This window comes from Phyllobates terribilis, unplaced genomic scaffold (assembly GCF_046119375.1).
Source record: "Phyllobates terribilis strain yellow unplaced genomic scaffold, ASM4611937v1 Scaffold_8__6_contigs__length_399053987, whole genome shotgun sequence".
NCBI classification, from domain to species: domain Eukaryota; kingdom Metazoa; phylum Chordata; class Amphibia; order Anura; family Dendrobatidae; genus Phyllobates; species Phyllobates terribilis.
Window position 1 is genome coordinate 197,443,181 of NW_027362768.1, and position 21,913 is coordinate 197,465,093.

The 21,913-nt window shown below is 50.1% G+C and overlaps 1 protein-coding gene across 1 annotated transcript in view; it reads right to left on the reverse strand.

Annotated features, from left to right (window-relative positions):
- LPAR3 (lysophosphatidic acid receptor 3) overlaps positions 1-21,913 on the reverse strand; it is a 165,195-nt gene that overhangs the window by 54,167 nt on the left and 89,115 nt on the right. Inside the window, exon 2 of the mRNA XM_073644017.1 lies at positions 8,667-9,422. Within this exon, the coding sequence (XP_073500118.1) occupies positions 8,667-9,402 (736 nt within the window). The 5' untranslated portion in view covers positions 9,403-9,422. The remainder of the gene's footprint in view (positions 1-8,666; positions 9,423-21,913) is intronic.

Sequence of the window (21,913 nt, forward strand, 5' to 3'; positions counted from 1 at the left end):
TGGAGTACCCTGGACCGTGCCTGCAGCATCACCAGTAAAGGTACTGAAGCTTACCCCTGTGTGAGTGTCCATCCTTCCTCCGGGACCGATCTGCCATCTCTCCCCTGCACCACCATCCAGTACATCCCCCACGCTGCCCTGAGGCCCGCTCCACCTGTGGGGAGCTGTCCCATCATTTGCTGCCCTAACATCTGCCTCAGAGGACTGTTGCAGCACTGGTGGTCCTCACCGGACACCACAGGTGGCGTCATGAACAATTCCAAAAACCCCAAATAATAGAAGTTTCCCCATTTCACTGACCGCCCTGGGTCACGGACCGGGCCAGCCACCGTGATATCCCCCGGCAACCAGAGGCCCGGCTGTCGAGTACCCCACGGCCCTGGGGGCGCGTCAAGAGCAAGACCCGGAAAGTTGCCCATGGACCTGGAACTCGGAGTGGTAGAACCTGAAACAGATATGTTCACTGAAGACTGGGATACAAATCTGCAAGAGCAGTACAGGAGAGTACAGGCCTGTGTCGAAGACAGTCTGAACAGAGTAAGGGAAAGACAGGAAGAGCAGTACAATAAACATGCACCAGCAGAACTCTTGGCACCTGGAGAGATAGTGCTAAAGCGGAAGAGAAGAAGTCACAAGCTCGATGACCAGTGGGAAAGAGAGCCCTACACAGTGTTGAACTCCAAGTTTGACAACAGTAAAACCTGCCTGATTAACAAAGATGGCAGTAAAACAACTGCAACAGTCTCAAGAGACCACCTGAAAGTGTGCCCAGGTCTACTGAAGACAACGGAAGAAGTGCCTCCTATAGCACCGGAAGAACCCAAGGAAGAAGTGCTTCACACAGTTCTAGGAGATTTCCCTGCGGACTGGCCCCAACTTGATGGAGCAGTTATAGTACCGGTGATACACTTCTATCAACAACCAGAAGAACCTGTAAGCGCCCTGGAAGAGCCTACTCAGGAACAGGAAGAGTCCCCAGTAAGAGGAGGATCACCCGTTGAAGCAAAGCCAACAGGCCCAGTGGACAGTGCACTTGCCAGTCCCATAGAGAGATTAAGGCAGTTCTATGATTTACCTACACGAAGACCTGATAGGCTAATAGACACTAGTGACACCCCAGTGCTACGAAGGTCCACACGCAGCACACAAGGACAGATCCCTACTAGGTTTAGGAAATAAGCACAAAGTGCCTACACTATAAATAGTTACCCAGTGGGTATTGCTACTGTTATTGTTTGTTATGTAAACTGTCAATAATATGTGTGCATTTAGTTACCCGTAAGGGTATAAAGACTTGTAGGCTGAGGACTGTGAGCAGCCAAAAACTTTATTTGTAAATAGTTGCACTCATCAAAAGTGCCCCCTTTATTAGACCACAGAACAAAAACCCGTTTGGCGTGGCCGAAGACGTGGTCCAGAACCTGGATCACTTATGCCCTGTAGCCAAGCCCAGGGCCTAAGTTGAGGGTTTTCAGGCGGGTCCCTCATGTTCTTTCATCGGTGAAATGGACACCAGGTTACGGGACTTACTGTAACTTTATTAATGTTATTATATTTATTGTTATTATTATAATTGTTATTATTGTTGTAACCTGTTACAAAATGCTTCAGTCCAGGAGTACTGAATTGTACTAGGGGGGGGATGTGGCACCCTGCTGTGCACAGGTACCAGAGGACCCAGGGTGCATGGAGGGACTTCTCCACAAGAGGCCCTCATTACATACAAACACCTCCACCCTTCCACCTCACATCACCAGAGGGAGCCCGTTAGGGATATATATATGGAGGGTGGAGCCAGGCAGTCAGTTGAGAGTTTAGTCAGACAGAGCCAGAGAGTCTGAGAGCGTGCTGACGCTGAGAGCAGCGAAGACGCAGCGCGTCTGCTGCTGAGTTCTGAGGGCCCCGAGTGTGGCCGATGGCAAGAGGAGAAAGGAGAGAGGAGTTGAGGAGGCAGAGGAGCATCATAGGCTCACTCCAGTATACAAACCGGACACCGGGTCCGCGCCTACAGGGTCCCTTTATACCCAGTAGGGATCACCGGCATTCCAGGAGGACTACAAGACCCTGGACGACCTGAAGCTAGACCCATTACAGGACCAGGAACCACAAGGCCCCAGCGTCCAGGGAGAGTGGTTACCAGCAGAAGGTTCTATTACCGAGTGACAGGCGAAGGAACAACACGACACATAAGCTAGGCCCAGTTGCAGGCTGGCCAGGAGCTTACAGAGAGGCAGAAACGGACCAGGAGGCCTTATACCTGCTCACTGGGGAGAAGTCCTGAAGTGCACCCATCCTACTGAGTATCCTGGACCGTACCTGACATCCGCACCAGTAAAGGTATTGAAGCGAATAGCCTGTCTCTGTCAGTTACTCCTGCTGCACCATCCCGCCTGCACTACAAGCCCCAGCATCACCACCCACCAAACTCCACACTTCCCCAGGCGCCCGCTCCACCTGTGGGGAGCAGAAGCACCTCAGTTGCCATCCCATCACCCCCCGGAGGTCTGTAGCAGCGCTGGTAAACCTTACCAGGTACCACAGATGGCGTCACAAACTATTTATTTATTTTTATCCAAGTTACAATCCCCTTTTTGGTTGACCGCCCTGGGCCATGGACCGGGCCAGCCACTGTGACATACCCCCCCAGCATCCATAGGCCTGGCTGCCGAGTACCCCATTGCCCCGGGGGCGCGTCATAGTGAATCCTGCTTTGAGCAGGGGGTTGGACCAGATGACCCAGGAGGTCCCTTCCAACTCTACCATTCTATGCCTCTGTGACTCTATGACCACTTGATATGTCCTGAACAGTTGAAACACACAGAAGAAGATCAAGACAGCCCTCGGCCCACAGAGAAAGTGGAGGAAACAGTTCAGACAGTCTTCGGAGAATTTCCCCGGTCTTGGACGTAGGTGAACAAAGCGATTGTGGTACCGGTCCTGACCTTTCTCCAAGCGGCCTCACCGGAAACTGCAGAGGCTCCAGAACATCTGGAAGACCAGCCGACCCCAGAGACAGATGTTTCATCAGCAGCAGATCAGGAGAATCTACCCTCTGCTAGCAGTGAACCTGTCAGTCCCATGGTGGGTTTAGGAGTCCGGAGAAGGCAGTCCGGTATACCAGTACGGAGTAGGTCCAAGAGAAATGTAGAGGATAGTGAACCCACCACACCAGGGGTAGACAATAGGGACCAGGGTAGGACAGTGACAACAAATGTACTACGTAGGTCGACCCGGAGTACAAAAGGTCAGCTTCCTGCCCGCTGGAGGAACTAAAGTATAAGAGAATTAAAGCATATGTTATATATAGTTGTACCCATTAAATAGTCTTGGATATGTATATTTGTTGAATTTATGGACAATTGGACCACAGGACTAGGTGTGGTCAGGACAATATTGAATATAGTTACTAATAGGCCTAGAAAATAAACCGCAGGCGTGGCTGAAGACCAGGCCCAGCGAGTGAGTGCCCTGAAGCCACACCCAGGGACGATACGCAAAGTGGGTTGATGCGGTTCCCACCAGCCAAATTTTAGCTATCCGGAAAAAGACAATCCCCGGATTGTGACGTAAAGACTAGGCGCCGCAGTGACTGCTTTCAATTTTTGTTGGGTTTTTGTAATTTTTGACTTTGTAACCTGTTTGCAATGTGAATTATTATTTGTTAAATTTAAAAGGTATCCTCAGTCCGGGAGTACTGAAGTTAACTAGGGGGGAATGTGGCACCCCAGGGGTCCGGTTGCCACAGTGGCATTGCCTCCCTCACAAGAGGTGATGCCATGCCTGGAAGCAAGCAGGGGTCCCCTAGTCAGGTATACTAACATGCAACACGCTCCTGGCTCCAGACCAGCAAGGGGAGCCCCTCCCCTTGGCAACTGGGATCTGGGGGCGGGGGTTAGTTAGTCTTAGTGTGAGGAGTTGAAGTGAGGACGTCGAGGAGAGAGGAGCTGGGGACTGGAGCTGCGCGGCAGTTCACCCCAGAAGGAGACAACACAGAGGAACCGGACACCGGAGTCCGAGGCTCTGAGGCACTGAAGGCCCAGCAGCAGAAACCCATCAGACGCCCGGAGGCTCAGCAGCACCACAGGGCCCAGCACCGCCACATGGGTGCGACACTCCAGGAAAGCCCGAGCTGCCTGCCATACGGGTTAGCACAGAAACGCCGCACTCAGGGACGAGGACCACCGCACAGCTACAAGCAGCAGGGCCAAAGAGACTAGTGGAAAGGGAAGGCCTCCAACTTCACCTGGCAAGGAGGATTCCTTACTTGCTTCCAGGCTGCCTGGACTTCCACCTCTAGCCAGTACCCTAATCCCGGTTTGACTAATCACCGCCACTAAAGATAAGAGGAAACCGCCATTAAGTTGTGGACTGATTATTGCTGCGCCATCAACCCTGCACTACAACGCCCAGCATCACCTATAACATCTACCCAGCTTTGGAGCTAAGCTCTACCTGTGGAGAGCCACACCATCCCTGCTGCAGTAACATCAGCTCCAGAGGACTGCTCCGCAGCGGCGGCTCCATATAGCCGCATACCACAGGTGGCGTCACGAACTTTGTACATAAAACTCTAAAATCCCCATTTTACTGACTGCCCTGGGTCACGGACCGGGTCACCGCCACTGTGACGCCTCCCCTAGCAACGACCGGCCTGGCACCGAGTACCCCACGGCCCAGGGGGCGCGTCAGATGCCTGTGTGCTGCCTGTGATGCCCGTGTGCTGTCTGTGATGCCTGTGTGATGCCCGTGTACTGTCTGTGATGCCCGTGTGCTGTTTGTGATGCCCGTGTGCTGGCTGTGATGCCCATGTGCTGGCTGTGATGCCTGTGTGCTGTCTGTGATGCCCGAGTGATGCCCGTGTGATGCCCGTGTGCGGCCTGTGATGCCTGTGATGCCCGTGTGATGCCCGTGTGCTGTCTGTGATGCCCATGTGCTGCCTGTGATGCCCGTGTGCTGTCTGTGCTGCCTGTGTGATGCCTGTGTGCTGCCTATGATGCCCGTGTGCTGCCTGTGGTGCCCGTGTGATGCCCATGTGCTGCCTGTGATGCCCGAGTAATGCCTGTGATGCCCGTGTGCTGTCTGTGATTCCCGTGTGATGTCTGTGTGCTGCCTGTGATGCCCATGCGCTGCCTGTGATGCCCGTGTGATGCCTATGTGCTGCCTGTGATGCCCGTGTGATGCCTATGTGCTGCCTGTGATGCCCATGTGCTGCCTGTGATGCCCGTGTGATGACTGTGATGCCTGTGTGCTGTCTGTGATGCCCGTGTGCTGTCTGTGATGCCCATGTGCTGCCTGTGATGCCTGTGTGCTGTCTGTGATGCCCGTGTGCTGCCTGTGATGCCCGTGTGCTGCCTGTGATGCCCGTGTGCTGTCTGTGATGCCCGTGTGCTGTCTGTGATGCCTGTGTGCTGCCTATGATGCCCGTGTGCTGCCTGTGGTGCCCGTGTGATGCCCATGTGCTGCCTGTGATGCCCGAGTAATGCCTGTGATGCCCATGTGCTGTCTGTGATGCCCGTGTGATGCCCGTGTGATGACCGTGTGATGAGTGTGATGCCCATGTGATACCTGTGTGCTGCCTGTGATGCCCATGTGATGCCTATGTGCTGCCTGTGATGCCCATGTGCTGCCTGTGATGCCCGTGTGATGACTGTGATGCCCGTGTGCTGCCTGTGATGCCCGTGTGATGGCTGTGCTGCCCATGTGCTGCCTGTGATGCCCGTGTGCTGCCTGTGTGATGCCCGTGTGATGCCCGTGTGCTGTCTGTGATGCCTTGTGATGCCCGTGTGCTGCCTGTGATGCCTGTGTGATGCCCGTGTGCTGTCTGTGATGCCTGTGTGATGCCCGTGTGCTGTCTGTGATGCCCGTGTGCTGCCTGTGATGCCCGTGTGCTGTATGTGATGCCCGTGTGCCGCCTGTGACAGACCCATAGACGTGTAGGGGTAATTTTGATCCATGACTCGGATCAATAGCGGACACATCTCCATGATATTTTTCTGGATGTGATCTGCAAAAATCCATGGACATGTGAAAAGCTCCATAGACTGTAATGGGCTCGTGTTTTATCTGTGAAAACCCCGGATGCACCTCGATATAAGACACCACAATGAGAACTGTCAGGACCCCGCACCGCTGTGTCCTTCACAGGAGCAGGGCGCCCCGTACCCACTGGCTGACAGCAAGCGGAGATCTATGATTAAGGGATGGATATGGAAAGTAAATTGGAAAGTTCTGTCACTTTTTACTCTGCATTGATAACCCTTCGTTGCCAGTAACAGAGTAGCGGCGGCCCTCCACCTGGACAACCATCTATGTATACAGTATTAGCCTCTATGGACACCATGGGGAGAGGGTAACAATAAAAAGCCTGAATTTGTGCAATGGGGCTGACGCTGACATGTAACCATCCTCTCTGGACCCCCAGTAATACCACTAAATATTTAATTGAAGCAGATTCATGAAAACTGTCCAACAGTACAGCTGCTATTTTCCATAGCAACCAATCACAGAACAGCGTTCATTTCTCAGCAGCCCTGTACAAAATGAAAGCTGCTCTGTGATTGGTTGCTATGGACTATGGAGACAGTTTTCTGTTTAGACAGATCCATAAATCCACCATAACTTGTTGTGTTTCTTTCATTCTGTGAAGCAGTGCGGCCGCCCTGTCAAAGAAAATGGCTGTTGTATAATATACAATAAAGCTGTAAATCTCTTACAGGAAATCTGGTCTGAACAGCGGGGTGTCCATCTCTCAGAGGTGTCGCTGGACATCAGGTTCTGGCACCACTAGGCCACAGCCAGTATGGCCGCCATCAGAGACTGTGACCCACATATCCTGAATATAAAACTGCTCTGGTTTAGCACTGATGCGAGAGCACGAGAATTTCATATAACAATGGAGTCTGGAATATTTTGGCTACATAGACAACCTCAGAGGAAGCTTTAATAGCCGCCATATTGGCCATCAATCAAGACATTGCTCTATACCCTATGAACAACCGACTGATTGAGCTGCTGCCTCTCCCCATATGGGGTGCAGCCAAAATATGAGCTTTATAGATTAATTTAGCATCACACATGGCTAACACCTGAAACCTTTCCCATACTATAGTCTACACTTAGGCCATGAATATGTAATCACGGGGGTCCGATTCCTGGCACCCCTGACAATCAGCTAAATTATGGGACCATGGCGCTCATACATTGTGACCGGTGTAACAGGCCATACTATTCTCCGAGTCCAGACTATACCAGGGGTTAAAGCGGCCTAGGCTTGATTATACCCCGGGTATTTTATGGCTTAGGCCATTTCATACCCCCTTATGTCAGATTATACCCCCTTGATATCAGCAGCGTTGAGTGATATGCACAAGAATTACTTAATTTTTCAACATCTTATTGGGGGTTCAGGTTTGTCAGGTAAGTTATGTGAGACGATAACTGACTTCAGTCTTAAAGTTCTAAACACATAGACTTTTATTACTTAAACCAGAAAAACTTAAATCAGTAAGAATATTAGATTTCCACAAAAACATAATGAGGTAAAGAATCTACCGCACTTCTCAGTAGTTTCACATTAAAGCAGATGTGTGTCTGAGTCTGATAGAAAGAGATCTGCACACTTATCAACCAATCAGAGACAGGTGATGAGATCCAGTTACAATTACTAAGGTAAAAGCTCTTATATTCATGGACAGCAGTGTAATCTCAGATGTAATGGCTGCTGTCCGTTACCAGTCACATTGTATTGTAAGATCAATCTTTATAGTGTGATTAACAACACAGATACCTTCCCACTACGGGGAAGTCAGGTTTAAGTGATTAAAAAATGGCATCTAAAATCTCTTCATTTACAAGAGCTCATAAAATAGAGGGGTACATTGTAGCCTGCAGGGGTATGGTTTGGCCGAGGCTATTTTATTCCCCCGAGTATAGTTTGGCCTAGGAAAGTTTATCCCCTGGGGTGTACTCTGGCCTGGGCCAAACATATACCTGGGTTTAATCTGGACATGGGTTAATTTGGCCTGTTACAGCGGTATTGTGAAATTGACAATGTCCCATAAAGTCCAACATCAGGTTGTTCTTCACAGATCTAACAGGGCTTCTGGCTGCCATGGCATCCCATTATCACCCCATGATCGTGTCACAAAGGGGCATCTGCAGTATTTAAGCATTTAAATTGCTCCGATCTGAGCTAGGTCTGATGACATCAGTTACTCTCTGGTGCCGGCTATGCAGATCTGCTCCATACAATCAGCGCAGACACCCGACGTACATGTGCGCCGGATGTCACTATGGGGTTAATATTACAGTCCCCCTATAGGTGCACAATAATCTTTATTTTATGAACTTAATATCATTAGAAATTCTTCCAATATAAGCAGAATGCTAACACGTCTTCATGTGTCTTGTGATATTGGGCATGCAGGTAAGATATTTAGGGTAACATACAGGGGTTAAGCTTTGATTACATGTGGAAGGCATGATGACTTGGGTCTTAGTCCTGGTGACAAAGGGGCAGGGAGATAGTACAGTGCCCCATGTTTGTTTGCCTTCTCCAGACTGTATGGTTAAGGTCAATGAGATTCCTCTAAAGTCACCCAATTACGTAAGTGCCCCCTTAACATGGAGATACTAGATTAAGAGCTGAAGCCTGGGACCAATCTTACCTAACACAGTCATGACAGTCTTCATCAACTTTATTGGGGTCCGCCGTCGACTTATGGAACCAGTGGTGTGTGGAGATAGCACGTTGGTCTTGTATTGTACATACGTGTAGATCCTTAGATAGGCCGCCACCATGATTAGAAAAACAGCCAGGTTCGAGACCGTCCAAAAAGTGAGGTAGCTCCGACTGTAGATGGGGGCAAGAGAGGAACACGTGGTTATGTCACAGATGCAATTCCAGCCTAAGGTGGGGACAGCACCCATAAAAATGGCCACACCCCAGATGAGCAGAATGAGACAGGTCACTCGCCGCTTGGTCAGGTTGCTGTGAATTCTCATCCGGACAATTGAGATATGTCTCTCCACAGCAATGACCAGGAGGTTGGCCAGCGAGGCCGACATGCTCGTGTCTAGGAGGCCCTGGCGCAGGAACCATTTGTGCACAGTTAGAGTTTTCGACACTGGCCCCGTATGGAACATCAGATAGACATAGGCGATCCCCGAGAACAAGTCGGCAGCCGCTAAATTAGCCAGCAGGTAGTAGAAGGGATAGTGGAATCTCTTATTCCTGACCACGGCCGCGATGACCAACATGTTGGAGATGAAGATGAACAGACAGCAGCAAGCCCCGAAACAGAACAGCAGAATCAGCTTAGACTCGGTCCAGTCGTCCTCTGTCTGTGAATTGCTCTGATTGTAGAAAAAGTCCATCCGTTTATCGTAGTGACAGGTGTTCATCCTGAAAGGGGCCCCGCATCCTAGAGGTGAGAGAAGGAGATCATGGTCACCTGGCCAAAACGACATCAAACTTCATCATGTGAGGGGTCCCTGCTCTTTCACCTCATCTTACATTGTCATTTTCAGATCATGATACCCATAAAAATCTAAGCAAAAACCTCCTGAAATCCTCTGTGCTGTAATTTTTAGGCGATCTGATTGCTTCACTACCTTCGGCTATAGTTTGCAGTATGACCAATGCTTAACCATTGCTAGTTTTAGACAGCTTAGTCCCCCTACACCACAAAACCTGGTTAAGATAAATGGTTTGCCCACTTTTGGTGTCAACTTTTTATTTACTGTATTTAAAAGAAAATTAAATGAGTGTGTTTGGGGCTAAAAATCTTTTTTTGCAGTGAAAGCCATGTTCTCACATTTTTCTACTGAGTTTTTTTCTGCAGGTGTCTGTACCAAAATACACAATAACAATCTGCTTTGAATATTCTTTACTGCATTTTTGTTGTGTTTTTGGTGCAGATTTAACACAGTTTTCTTTTACATGGATTTTTTATGTGCAGAAACGCCTAGGCCCTAATTCACCATCGTTATACGCTCTTAGCTACCTACTTTAGTATGGGTGCCTTGTCTTTATTTTTACTTTTTTTTTTGTTCGACAACTTCACTTATCCAGATGTTTTAACCAGATTCAGTAAATGCAACTTTTACCAAATGTCGCATTTTGTTGGCGCATCTCACTCCAGTTTCTGACAAGTATGTGACTTTTTAAATGAATGGTTAAAAAGTTGGTTAAAGACAAAAATAAAGAGCATTTTCTGATTTTACGCCAAAGTCATGAACTGTGTGCTCTGCTTTGAAGAATTTGACGTAAAAAAAGCATCAGGATGAAAACATGAAAAATGACTTCAATAGATCACAAACAATGGATCAGGGCTTTGGACTCTACACTTAGAACTGCAACTGCATATTTACCTGTGTTTCTTCAAGCTTCTCAGGGAAAAAAACGCACCAAGAAATGCACAGAGCAGCAGCGACTTTAAATGCACGGTGGATATTAGTTTTCATGAAATCACATCCAATTTAATTGAACTGTTAAATGCAGCAGATTTTCTGCACAAAAAAAAGCAGAAAAAAAATGCAAAATTTACACTATGAGAGAACTTGGCCTCAAGGGCTGAGAAATGCCCCTATGCCACATCACCAATGTTATAAAAGGCCCATGGTAGCGAGGGGCACTGGTACAGATTTTGTACTGCGGCCCAGGGGCTTTGTTACACCTCAGACATTATTGTATGTTCTATTCATGACAAATAGTGTTTTAAAGGGGTTATCCCATAAGGACTAGTCTCATTGAGGAATATCATGACCATACAGGTGGATCACCTGCTCGGGACATCAGCACATTATCCAGGGTCTATCTCTCCGGTGGGTCCAGGGGAACTGTCTGACCAGCCAGAGCTTCCAGAGCTGATCGCCGGTGGTCGCTGCAGGTTGTGGTGAGACTTCCCCTTTAATCGGAGAGTTCTCTCTAGTATAACTATCATCCATTTCTCCAGCTCGCATTGCACTATTTCTTGGGTATCGATGTTAAACCTCTGTAAGTACTGTTATTTCCCAGATCTGTACCCTCTGCCCCCAATGTTGGTACAAGCTGCGCCCGCTGGATTCTGCTGGTTACATTTGCAGATGGCGCAGTATCATCATGCATGGTGCCATCTAGTCGGAAGCTCATTACTTTCCATTAGAATAATATTATAATGCTTCACAATTAAATGATGAATATTAGTGCGACGTCCAAGAATCACCTTGTCGGTTACATTAGAGGAGGAGGAATCCCCAGACATTTGCTCCATCTTACTGTAAGAGAAGTGAAAGTGAGGTCATGTGAATCTCACCGCTGCTTAATTTTCTTGACTATTTTTTGTGCCTTTTCCATTAGGGTAGAGCTGTAGACAGTGGCTTAACTACATCCCTCTGACATCCACGTCATCCCCAGGTTCTCATGTCTCAGTGCTATCCTATTCCCAGCTTTACACTGCAGCTCTGCTCACCCAGAGTCATTCTTCATCCATCTACAAATCTAATTAAAAACTAAAATCTAGAATAAAATGTCCAAAACACTGAAAGCAAAACACTGGTTCAATATCTATAATCAGCCGATCACCAGGTCAACTTCATTATAAAAATGAGTATTAAGAGAAGAGATAACTTAGCAGAAGGTGAAGATAATGCGGTGAAAATGAGAGTGAGATAAAAGATAATGCTTAAAGTTCTTTTTAACCTTTGGATTTGCTTTTTAAATAGGATCAATGAGAAATGCAATGATATTGACTTTCTTGATCCTTCTGTCCACTGTCCAAAGTGCTTATAAAATTGATTTTAACAAGCCCTTAAATAATAAAAATGATCTTCCCACAGTTACAGTTTTCTAAGAAGACAAGGAAGTAAATCACCAAGTCTATGTGCCGAGCGAAGTTCTAAAGAACACAGGGATGTATCGTAAATCACCAAGTGCTGAGCTAAGTTCTGTGAGAACACAAGGATGTAAATCATAAAAAGCAGAGCTACAGTGGCAGGTAAAAGTTTGGGCATCCCTGATCAAAATTACTGTTATTGTGAACAGTTAAGTTGAAGATAAAATGATCTAAAAGGCCTAAAGTTACAGGTAACACATTTCCTTTGTATATATATGACTCGCCCCCTGGGCCGTGGGGCACTCGGATCCGGGCAGTCTGGGAATAATGGGAGTAGTAGTGGCAACCCGGTTCCGTGGCTCAGGGTGGTCAGGCCAGTGGTAGTCCGTTATGTGCTGATGTTTATGTCCGACTACGCCACCCGTGGATTTGCGGTTATTAGGAACCGCCGCTGCATGCAGACCGCTGGGGCTGATGAGGTGTGCCGCTAGGGTAGTGTGACTCCCCACGGGAAGAGTGCGGCCCCAGGGCAGTATAGGGGATGGTGGGAGTGATGGTAGTGAGATTCCCGGTGCTGATAGTGCTGGAGGAGCAAGGAGCACACAGACAACAAGTTGCAGTCCAGGGTCTTTACTAAAACAGGTAAACTGACCCATAAACAGTCCCGGCTAGGAGGGGACCTGGATGTCTGAGAGCAACGGGGAAATTGGCCCTGGTCAGGGTGAGGGTGTAGGCCTACCGTGCTTTCTGCGCTCCTTCTGGCTATCTCCTCCTTATAGGGTAACAGCCCACGTTTCCGAGCTTTCCGTGTATTCTCGCCTGTATGGCCTGCGACGTGGGTTCCTTTCTGCTCCCAGCCTTGTACGGCTCTGCTGGTCCCTTCTGTTGTGGCAGGGCCTCCAGGCTTCTTAGGCCAAGGAATATACAGTCCCTTGCGGACTGGTTCTCTGCTGGGGGATGTGGAATCCTTCCAGCCTCAGACACCAAAGTCTGGTAAGGTCAGTCTCTGATTTGCCAAGACAGGCTCTCTTCGCCTCTCGTCTCTGGCTGGTGGCTCTCCTACTGCCACACTTCCTCTTAGGTGCAATCAACTTTCTGTCCCTGCTCCACTCTGGGACACGTCTCAGTGCTGAGACAGGCCATCCAGTTCTCCCTAACCCTGCCCCCAGCACCAGCTTTTATAGGGGCAGCCTGCTCCCCCTACTGGCCTGAGACAGGAGGCATTGCATGCTAATGTTCCCCTGACTAGAGAACCTCCCCCTTGCTCTCAGACACAGCTTTAATTACACTTGTGGCATCCAGGCCAGGGTGACACATTCCCCCCTAGTGAAATTTAGTACTCCGGGACTAAACAGTAAACAAAGACAATATGAAAACATTAAAACATTAATAGACAGACGACGCACAAATTGAGTTCTTAAGGTCACAGTGTGGCCTGTGACCGGGTGTCCATATCACCAACACAACGGGGAGCCTTAACCAGGTGGGGGTCTGTCCTACCCCAAGTCCTTCACAGTCTTAGTTCATTCCTGGGTTAGGCTCCGAACGCAGTCCATACCAGGTCCCGGTTATAAAAAGTCCATAACCTGTGAGTCCTTATGGTAACTGCAAGAAACTGAAACACAGAATTACCAAACATGCATGTAACTTGGCAAACAATTCAACATTTGGCAACAGGGTTATTTACAATCTTAGTACACTCTATATTTTCCAGCGAGCGGGTATCTGCCCCTTTGTGCTCCTGGTTGACCTACGTAGCCCACTGTCTGGTGGTGGACCAACCTGGCTTTCCCCACTAGCATTAGGGGTACAGCTACCAGCTGGGTGTACAGGTAGGGCAGGCAGCTGTCTGCGGGTCCTTTGGCTTACCGCAGGCATGGCAGGCTCACTGTCAGCAGAGGGTTAACTCTCCTGGGCTGCTGGTACAGGCTCTTCTGCCTCTGGAACCGCTTGCTCCTCTTCACCTTCCGGCTCTGGTGTTGGTTGTTGCTGTGCCGGTTGCAGGAAATGCAGGACAGGTACCACTATGGCATCATTTATGCGAGTCCAGGACTGAGGGAACTCTCCGAGAACGGTGCTGATCATTTCTTCCTTGTCCTCTGCGGGTTCAAGGTCACTCTGATCCTCTTCTGCACTACGGAGTTGCTCGGGGCACCTTTTGAGGTGGTCTCTGGAGACGATACTAGTGGTTTCTCCTCCGTCCTTGGTGATTACGCACACCTTTGGGTTGTCGTGGTCAGACTGCAGTACGGTGTAGGGTTCTCTTTCCCACTGGTCGTCCAACTTATGTAGCCTTCTCTTCCGCTTCAGGACTTGCTCACCAGGTTCTAGGGGACCAGCAGGGGCGTGTTGGTTGAAGAGTTTTTCTTGCCTCTCTCTCACCTGGGCCAGGCTCTTCTCCACACTCTCCTGTACCTTCTTGTACTGCAGTTGCCTTTCCGTATCCCAGTCCGCATCCGGGGAGGTGTCCTCAGGTATTAGGACTCCCATCTCCAGGTCTACGGGCAGCTTACCTGGTCTAGCTCGCATCAGGTAAGCCGGGGTGCAGTTTGTAGCATTCACCGGGATATTGTTGTATAGGTCTATCAGGTCCGGCGTTTTTTCTGGCCACAGGCTGCGTTCCTCCAGGGGCAACGTCTTCAAGAGATCAATGACTATATTGTTCATCTTCTCACACATCCCGTTGGTTTGGGGGTGGTAAGGCGTTGTCCGAATCTTCTTACAGCCATAGAGGTTGCAGAACTCCTGGAAGATTTCAGCCTCGAACGCTGGACCCTGGTCTGTCAGGACCTGTTCCGGATACCCGTGTGGACGGCAGAAATATTGCTGGAAGGCTCTGGCCGCTGTTTGGGCTGTCAAGTCCTTTACCGGGACCACCACTAGAAAACGGGAATAGTGGTCCACGATTGTCAGGGCATAGATGTATCCAGACCGGCTTGGAGCCAATTTGACGTGGTCCAGAGCTACCAGCTCAAGAGGCTGCGTGGTGACGATGGGCCTCAAGGGTGTCTTCTGGCTGGTGCGGTCCTTCCTCCTCAGGTGACAAGGGCCACAGTCTCTGCACCACTTTTCTACAGCTCCTCTCATGCCGACCCAAAAGAACCTTCCTCTTAGCAGGAACTCCAGTTTCTTCCAACCGAAGTGTCCCGCTCTGTCATGGTAAGCCCCCAGGACCATAGCTGCATCCCGCCTTGGGACCACGACTTGCCAGGTCAGCTCGTGCGTCCGGTGGTTGACAATCCTTCTGCACAACTTGCCTTCGTAGAGGAACAGCTTGCTCTTCTCCTTCCATAGCTGTCTAGCTTCCTCTGGAGCATCCAGATTCATGCGGGCGTCTTCCTGGGTCAGCAGTTCTTTCACCAGATGGATGGCAGGGTCACTATCTTGGGTCTCGGCCCAGCTGTGGTGAGGTAGGGGATTGATCATCACGGTTGTTAGATCCTCCTCTTTCACGCGGTGGGAGTATTGAGCGGCTCCATGCCGGTGAAACGCGGGGAGTTCTACCTCCTCCAGCTCTTCTGGGTCTTCGTCACCTTCAGGTAAGTGAGGCATCCTCGACAGGGCGTCTGCGTTGGCATTGGTTTTGCCGGCCCGGTACTTGATCACGAAATCATAGTTGGAGAGACGGGCCATCCACCGCTGTTCTAGGGCACCCAGTCTTGCATTGTCCAGGTGTGTCAACGGGTTATTGTCCGTGTACACGGTGAACTTTGCGGAGGCCAGGTAATGCTTGAAGCGTTCCGTCACGGCCCACACCACCGCCAAGAATTCTAGCTTGAAGGAGCTGTAATTCTCCAGGTTCCTCTCGGTGGGTCTCAGCTTCCGGCTGGCGTACGCGATCACCCTTTCTCTGCCCTGTTGGTTTTGGGACAGTACGGCTCCCAGTCCCACATTACTGGCATCTGTGTGGAGAATGAAAGGCTGGCCATAATCAGGGTAGGCCAGGATCTCGTCCCCTGTGAGGACCATCTTTAGCTGGCGGAAGGACTCCTTTTCCGGTTTATCCCACTTGAAGGGCGGCTTTTGGCTCCTGGACTTAGACTGTCCGATCAGGAGGTCCTGCATAGGAGCTGACATCTTAGTGAACCTGGGGATGAACCTTCGGTAGTAGCCTACCAACCCGAGAAACTGTCTCACCTCTTTGATGTTCGAGGGGCTTGGCCAGCTCTTGATTGCCGTGACCTTGTCAGGGTCGGGGGCCACTCCTTCCGCGCTTACCACGTGCCCTAGGTACTGGACCTTTGGTTTCAGCAGGTGACACTTCGATGGTTTCACCTTCAGGCCGTAGCCTGCCAGGGCTTCGAACACCTCGACCAGGTGCTTTAGATGGTCCTCGTAGGTTTTCGAATAGACGATCACGTCGTCCAGGTAAAGGAGGACCGTCTCGAAGTTTCGGTGCCCTAGACAGCATTCCATCAGCCGCTGGAAGGTCCCTGGTGCGTTGCAGAGCCCGAAAGGCATACAGTTGAACTCACTCAGTCCCATCGGGGTGGTGAAGGCGGTCTTCTCCTTGTCAGCCTCTGCCACAGGAACCTGCCAGTACCCGCTAGTAAGGTCCAAAGTAGAAAAGAAGTTAGCTGATTTTAGTGCGGCTAAAGACTCCTCTATTCTAGGCAGCGGATATGCGTCTTTGTGGGTGATACGGTTGATTTGTCTATAGTCCACGCACATTCTCATGGTGCCGTCTTTCTTTTTGACCAGAACCAAGGGGGCTGCCCAGGGGCTACAGCTGTCTCTAATGACCCCAGCTTCTTTCATCTCTCTTAGCATGCCCTTTGCGTTCTGATAATGTGCGGGGGGTACAGGTCTGTGTCTCTCTTTTATTGGTGGGTGGCTCCCTGTGGGGATGTGGTGTTCTATCCCTTTTACTCTGCCGAAGTCTAGCGGGTGCTTACTAAAGACTCTCTCGTACTCCTGTACCACCCGGTAGACTCCTTGTTTTTGGTGCAGGGGAGTGGAGTCAGCACCCACATGGAGTTTCTGGCACCAGTCCTCCTTTTGTTTCTGGGAGCCATTACCCTCCGCCTGTGGAGATGGAGGCAAGGGTTCCACGGCCCTGATAGCTTTGTGTTTGACGACAAACAGTTTGGCGAGAGTAGCGTACCTGGGTAAGTGTACTTCCCTCTCCCCAATGTTGAGGATGCGGACGGGCACCCTGCCATGACGGACATCAACCACTCCCCGGGCTGTCAAAATGGTGGGCCTGCTGTCCGAGTACACGGGTTCTACCATGGCTTGGTAGTCTCTACCTCTCAACCCGATTGCAGTCCGACACCAGATCATCATTTCACTTTTGGGAGGCATGGAAATGGGGAATGGGTCACTCAGTCTTACGCTACCGATCTCACCACCAGACAGTTCTACCTCCTGCCGTCTCATCAGGGCTTTTATCTCCTTGTTGAGGACTCTCTGTTGGCTGGAACTAGCATTCACCGCCACCTGTTGTAAGATTACAATTACCTCTGAAAGACAATTTTCAATTACGTTAGTACCCACAGTTATTTTAGGGTGACTTTCACGTCGGTTAATGTCCACAATAATCACTCCCTGTGCTGGCAGTTCAACTTTACCAATTTTAATGGTCATCTCCTTGAACCCCATCTGCGGCACGGGTAAGCCATTACTGGCGATGATGCTCAAGTTACTGTCTGGATACCGTGTGATATCAGCATCAGTCCAATACTGCTTAAAAAGTACATAAGGGATAGTGGTTACTTGTGACCCAGTATCCAGCAAGGCGCTCATGGGGATACCGTCCAGCACCACGGGTAAAACCGGGCGCCCCCCAACGTACTTATCACGCCAATTATAAGGGCCTGGTGATCTTATGCCTGGGGGTTGGCCCTCTGCCCCAGGTTGGACCCGTTTAAATTACAGTACCTGGAAATGTGTCCGGGCTGGTTGCATCGACGGCAAATGGGCTGTCCATCCTCTGCGTAGCGGTCTGTGGGCCTCCCTCGGAACGACGGGATCCTCCTCTGTCGACGCCACGGGACATCCTCCGGACTTGAAGCCAGCTCGATGGGTCTTGACGGGTCCACTTGCAACGCCTGGACGGTCCTGGTCAACGCCGCGATGCTCCTGGTCAGCTCCTGGACTTGGTGGTGCAGGTTTTTCGACGGGGCTTTGTTCAGGGCTTGTGCATCAGCCCCCACGGGGTCCATAGAGGAGGGCGTCCCCTCCTGGTGGTAGGTGAGAGCAGGGCGCCGGGGGTTTATAGCGCCACTGGTTGCAGATTCACGGAGCACCCTTATGGCCCTGTCCTTAAATTGGGCAAAGGTCAGGTCAGGGTTCTGAAAGAACATGAGGCGCAGCTGGGCCCTGTGGGTGCTGGACAGCAGACCTTCTATGAATTGTTCTGTTAGCAGCTTATCCGTTTCATGCACACTGCCAGGGTCAGTTTGTTGAATAGCCCTCAAGGCTTCCTGCAGATTTAGGGCATAGTCTCTGATGCTGTCCTGTGCCCGCTGCTTACATCCATAGAACCTCATTTTAATCTCAGCGGAGGTACGTGTGTCAAAGGTACCCCGCAGCCGGGCCAGAATACCCTTCACAGTTCTTTTCTCCTCAGTGGGCCATGATTTTACCTCCCTTTGGGCTGCTCCAGTTAACTGCCCTGTTAATATGCTGACCTTCTGTTCCTCTGTCAGGGGGTAAACGTGGAACAAGCTGTACAGCCTTTCCTTGAAGTCAGTTAGGGCATGGGGCTCCCCTGAGTATTTGGGCAGCCAGGCCGCTCCAGGGATGTAGGGCAGGGAAAAGGGCATCACCGCTGCTGCAGCTGCGTTGGTGGTAGTGGGCGCCTCCGTGTCCGACATCTTTCTCCCCCCTAGTTAAGCGTGGCCTACCTTCCGACGATCCTCTTCTGTAGGCCGCGGCTCCGCTGCTGCTGCTATGGACGAGGACCTGGCGTCGCGTCCTGATGACGTCAGGGTCGCTCTCTCTCCCTTCCAGGACCTTGCGCAGCGTCGGTGCGTGGGGCGGAGCTTCGGGTCTCGCGCGCTTTCGGTGTCCACGCCCCTCTTCTTCCCGCGCAGCATCCTGAAGATGGCGTCCGATGGCGGGAAGCAGCTGCGGATGGCGGGAAGACGGCAGAAGACGGCAGGAAACGGTCCAAGATGGCGTCCGATGGCGGGAATCGGCTCCGGATGGCGGGAAACGACTCCGGACGGCGGGAAACTTCACCACAGGTAAGTTACAAAAGTCTTTTTCAGGCATGCAGTACCCGGTGGTTGCGGGCACGAAATCCTGCCGACTACACCAAAGCTGACTCGCCCCCTGGGCCGTGGGGCACTCGGATCCGGGCAGTCTGGGAATGATGGGAGTAGTAGTGGCAACCCGGTTCCGTGGCTCAGGGTGGTCAGGCCAGTGGTAGTCCGTTATGTGCTGATGTTTATGTCCGACTACGCCACCCGTGGATTTGCGGTTATTAGGAACCGCCGCTGCATGCAGACCGCTGGGGCTGATGAGGTGTGCAGCTAGGGTAGTGTGACTCCCCACGGGAAGAGTGCGGCCCCAGGGCAGTATAGTGGATGGTGGGAGTGATGGTAGTGAGAGTCCCGGTGCTGATAGTGCTGGAGGAGCAAGGAGCACACAGACAACAAGTTGCAGTCCAGGGTCTTTACTAAAACAGGTAAACTGACCCATAAACAGTCCCGGCTAGGAGGGGACCTGGATGTCTGAGAGCAACGGGGAAATTGGCCCTGGTCAGGGTGAGGGTGTAGGCCTACCGTGCTTTCTGCGCTCCTTCTGGCTATCTCCTCCTTATAGGGTAACAGCCCACGTTTCCGAGCTTTCCGTGTATTCTCGCCTGTATGGCCTGCGACGTGGGTTCCTTTCTGCTCCCAGCCTTGTACGGCTCTGCTGGTCCCTTCTGTTGTGGCAGGGCCTCCAGGCTTCTTAGGCCAAGGAATATACAGTCCCTTGCGGACTGGTTCTCTGCTGGGGGATGTGGAATCCTTCCAGCCTCAGACACCAAAGTCTGGTAAGGTCAGTCTCTGATTTGCCAAGACAGGCTCTCTTCGCCTCTCGTCTCTGGCTGGTGGCTCTCCTACTGCCACACTTCCTCTTAGGTGCAATCAACTTTCTGTCCCTGGTCCACTCTGGGACACGTCTCAGTGCTGAGACAGGCCATCCAGTTCTCCCTAACCCTGCCCCCAGTACCAGCTTTTATAGGGGTAGCCTGCTCCCCCTACTGGCCTGAGACAGGAGGCATTGCATGCTAATGTTCCCCTGACTAGAGAACCTCCCCCTTGCTCTCAGACACAGCTTTTATTACACTTGTGGCATCCAGGCCAGGGTGACACATATATATTGTCGTTTTTGTTTTGTTTTGTTTTTTCATTTTAAAATTCCAAAAAGGAAAATGGGCCAATGCAAAAGTTTGGGCATCCTTGGAGATTTGTGTGCTCAGATAACTTTGACCAAGGTTTCAGACCTTAATTAACCTGTTAGGGTTATGTCTTGTTCACTATCATCGTTAGGAAAGGCCGGTGAAGCAAATGTCACAGCTTTATAAAAAACCTCCTCTAACCTTGTGCCAAAACCAGCAGCCATGGGTTCATCTAAGCAGCTGCCGAGCTCTGAGATTGGTGAAGGCCACAAAGCAGGAGAGGCTATAAGAAGATGGCAAAGCGTTTTCAAGTTGCCCTTTCCTCAGTTCAAAATGTATTTAAGAAATGGCAGTTACCAGGAACAGTGAAGGTCAAGATAAGGTCTAGAAGACCAAGAGAAATTTCAGTGAGAGCTGCTCATAGGATTGCTAGAGAGACAAATCAAAATCCCCGCTTGACTGCAAAAGACCTTGAGAAAGATTTAGCAGACTCTGGAGTTGTGGTACATTGTTCTACTGTTCAGAGACACCTGCACAAATATGGCCTTCATGGAAGAGTCATCAGAAGAAAACCTCTCCTGCGCCTCATCATAAAATTCAGCTTCAGAAGTGGCAAAATAACATCCAAACAAGCCAGATGCATTTTGGAAACAAGTCCTGTGGACCGATGAGGTTAAAATAGAAGTCTTTGGATACAATGATCAAATGTACAGTACAGACCAAAAGTTTGGACACACCTTCTCATTTAAAGATTTTTCTGTATTTTCATGACTATGAAAATTGTACATTCACACTGAAGGCATCAAAACTATGAATTAACACATGTGGAATTATATACTTAACAAAAAAGTGTGAAACAACTGAAAATATGTCTTATATTCTAGGTTCTTCAAAGTAGCCACCTTTTGCTTTGATGACTGCTTTGCACACTCTTGGCATTCTCTTGATGAGCTTCAAGAGGTAGTCACCGGAAATGGTTTTCACTTCACAGGTGTGCCCTGTCAGGTTTAATAAGTGGGATTTCTTGCCTTATAAATGGGGTTGGGACCATCAGTTGTGTTGTGCAGAAGTCTGGTGGATACACAGCTGATAGTCCTACTGAATAGACTGTTAGAATTTGTATTATGGCAATAAAAAAGCAGCTAAGTAAAGAAAAACGAGTGGCCATCATTACTTTAAGAAATGAAGGTCAGTCAGTCAAAAAAATTGGGCAAACTTTGAAAGTGTCCCCAAGTGCAGTTGCAAAAACCATCAAGCACTACAAAGAAACTGGCTCACATGAGGACCGCCCCAGGAAAGGAAGACCAAGAGTCACCTCTGCTTCTGAGGAAAAGTTTATCCGAGTCACCAGCCTCAGAAATCGCAGGTTAACAGCAGCTCAGATTAGAGACCAGGTCAATGCCACACAGAGTTCTAGCAGCAGACACATCTCTACAACAACTGTTAAGAGGAGACTTTGTGCAGCAGGCCTTCATGGTAAAATAGCTGCTAGGAAACCACTGCTAAGGACAGGCAACAAGCAGAAGAGACTTGTTTGGGCTAAAGAACACAAGGAATGGACATTAGACCAGTGGAAATCTGTGCTTTGGTCTGATGAGTCCAAATTGGAGATCTTTGGTTCCAACCACCGTGTCCTTGTGTGACACAGAAAAGGTGAACGGATGGACTCTACATGCCTGGATCCCACCGTGAAGCATGGAGGAGGAGGTGTGATGGTGTGGGGGGGCTTTGCTGGTGACACTGTTGGGAATTTATTCAAAACTGAAGG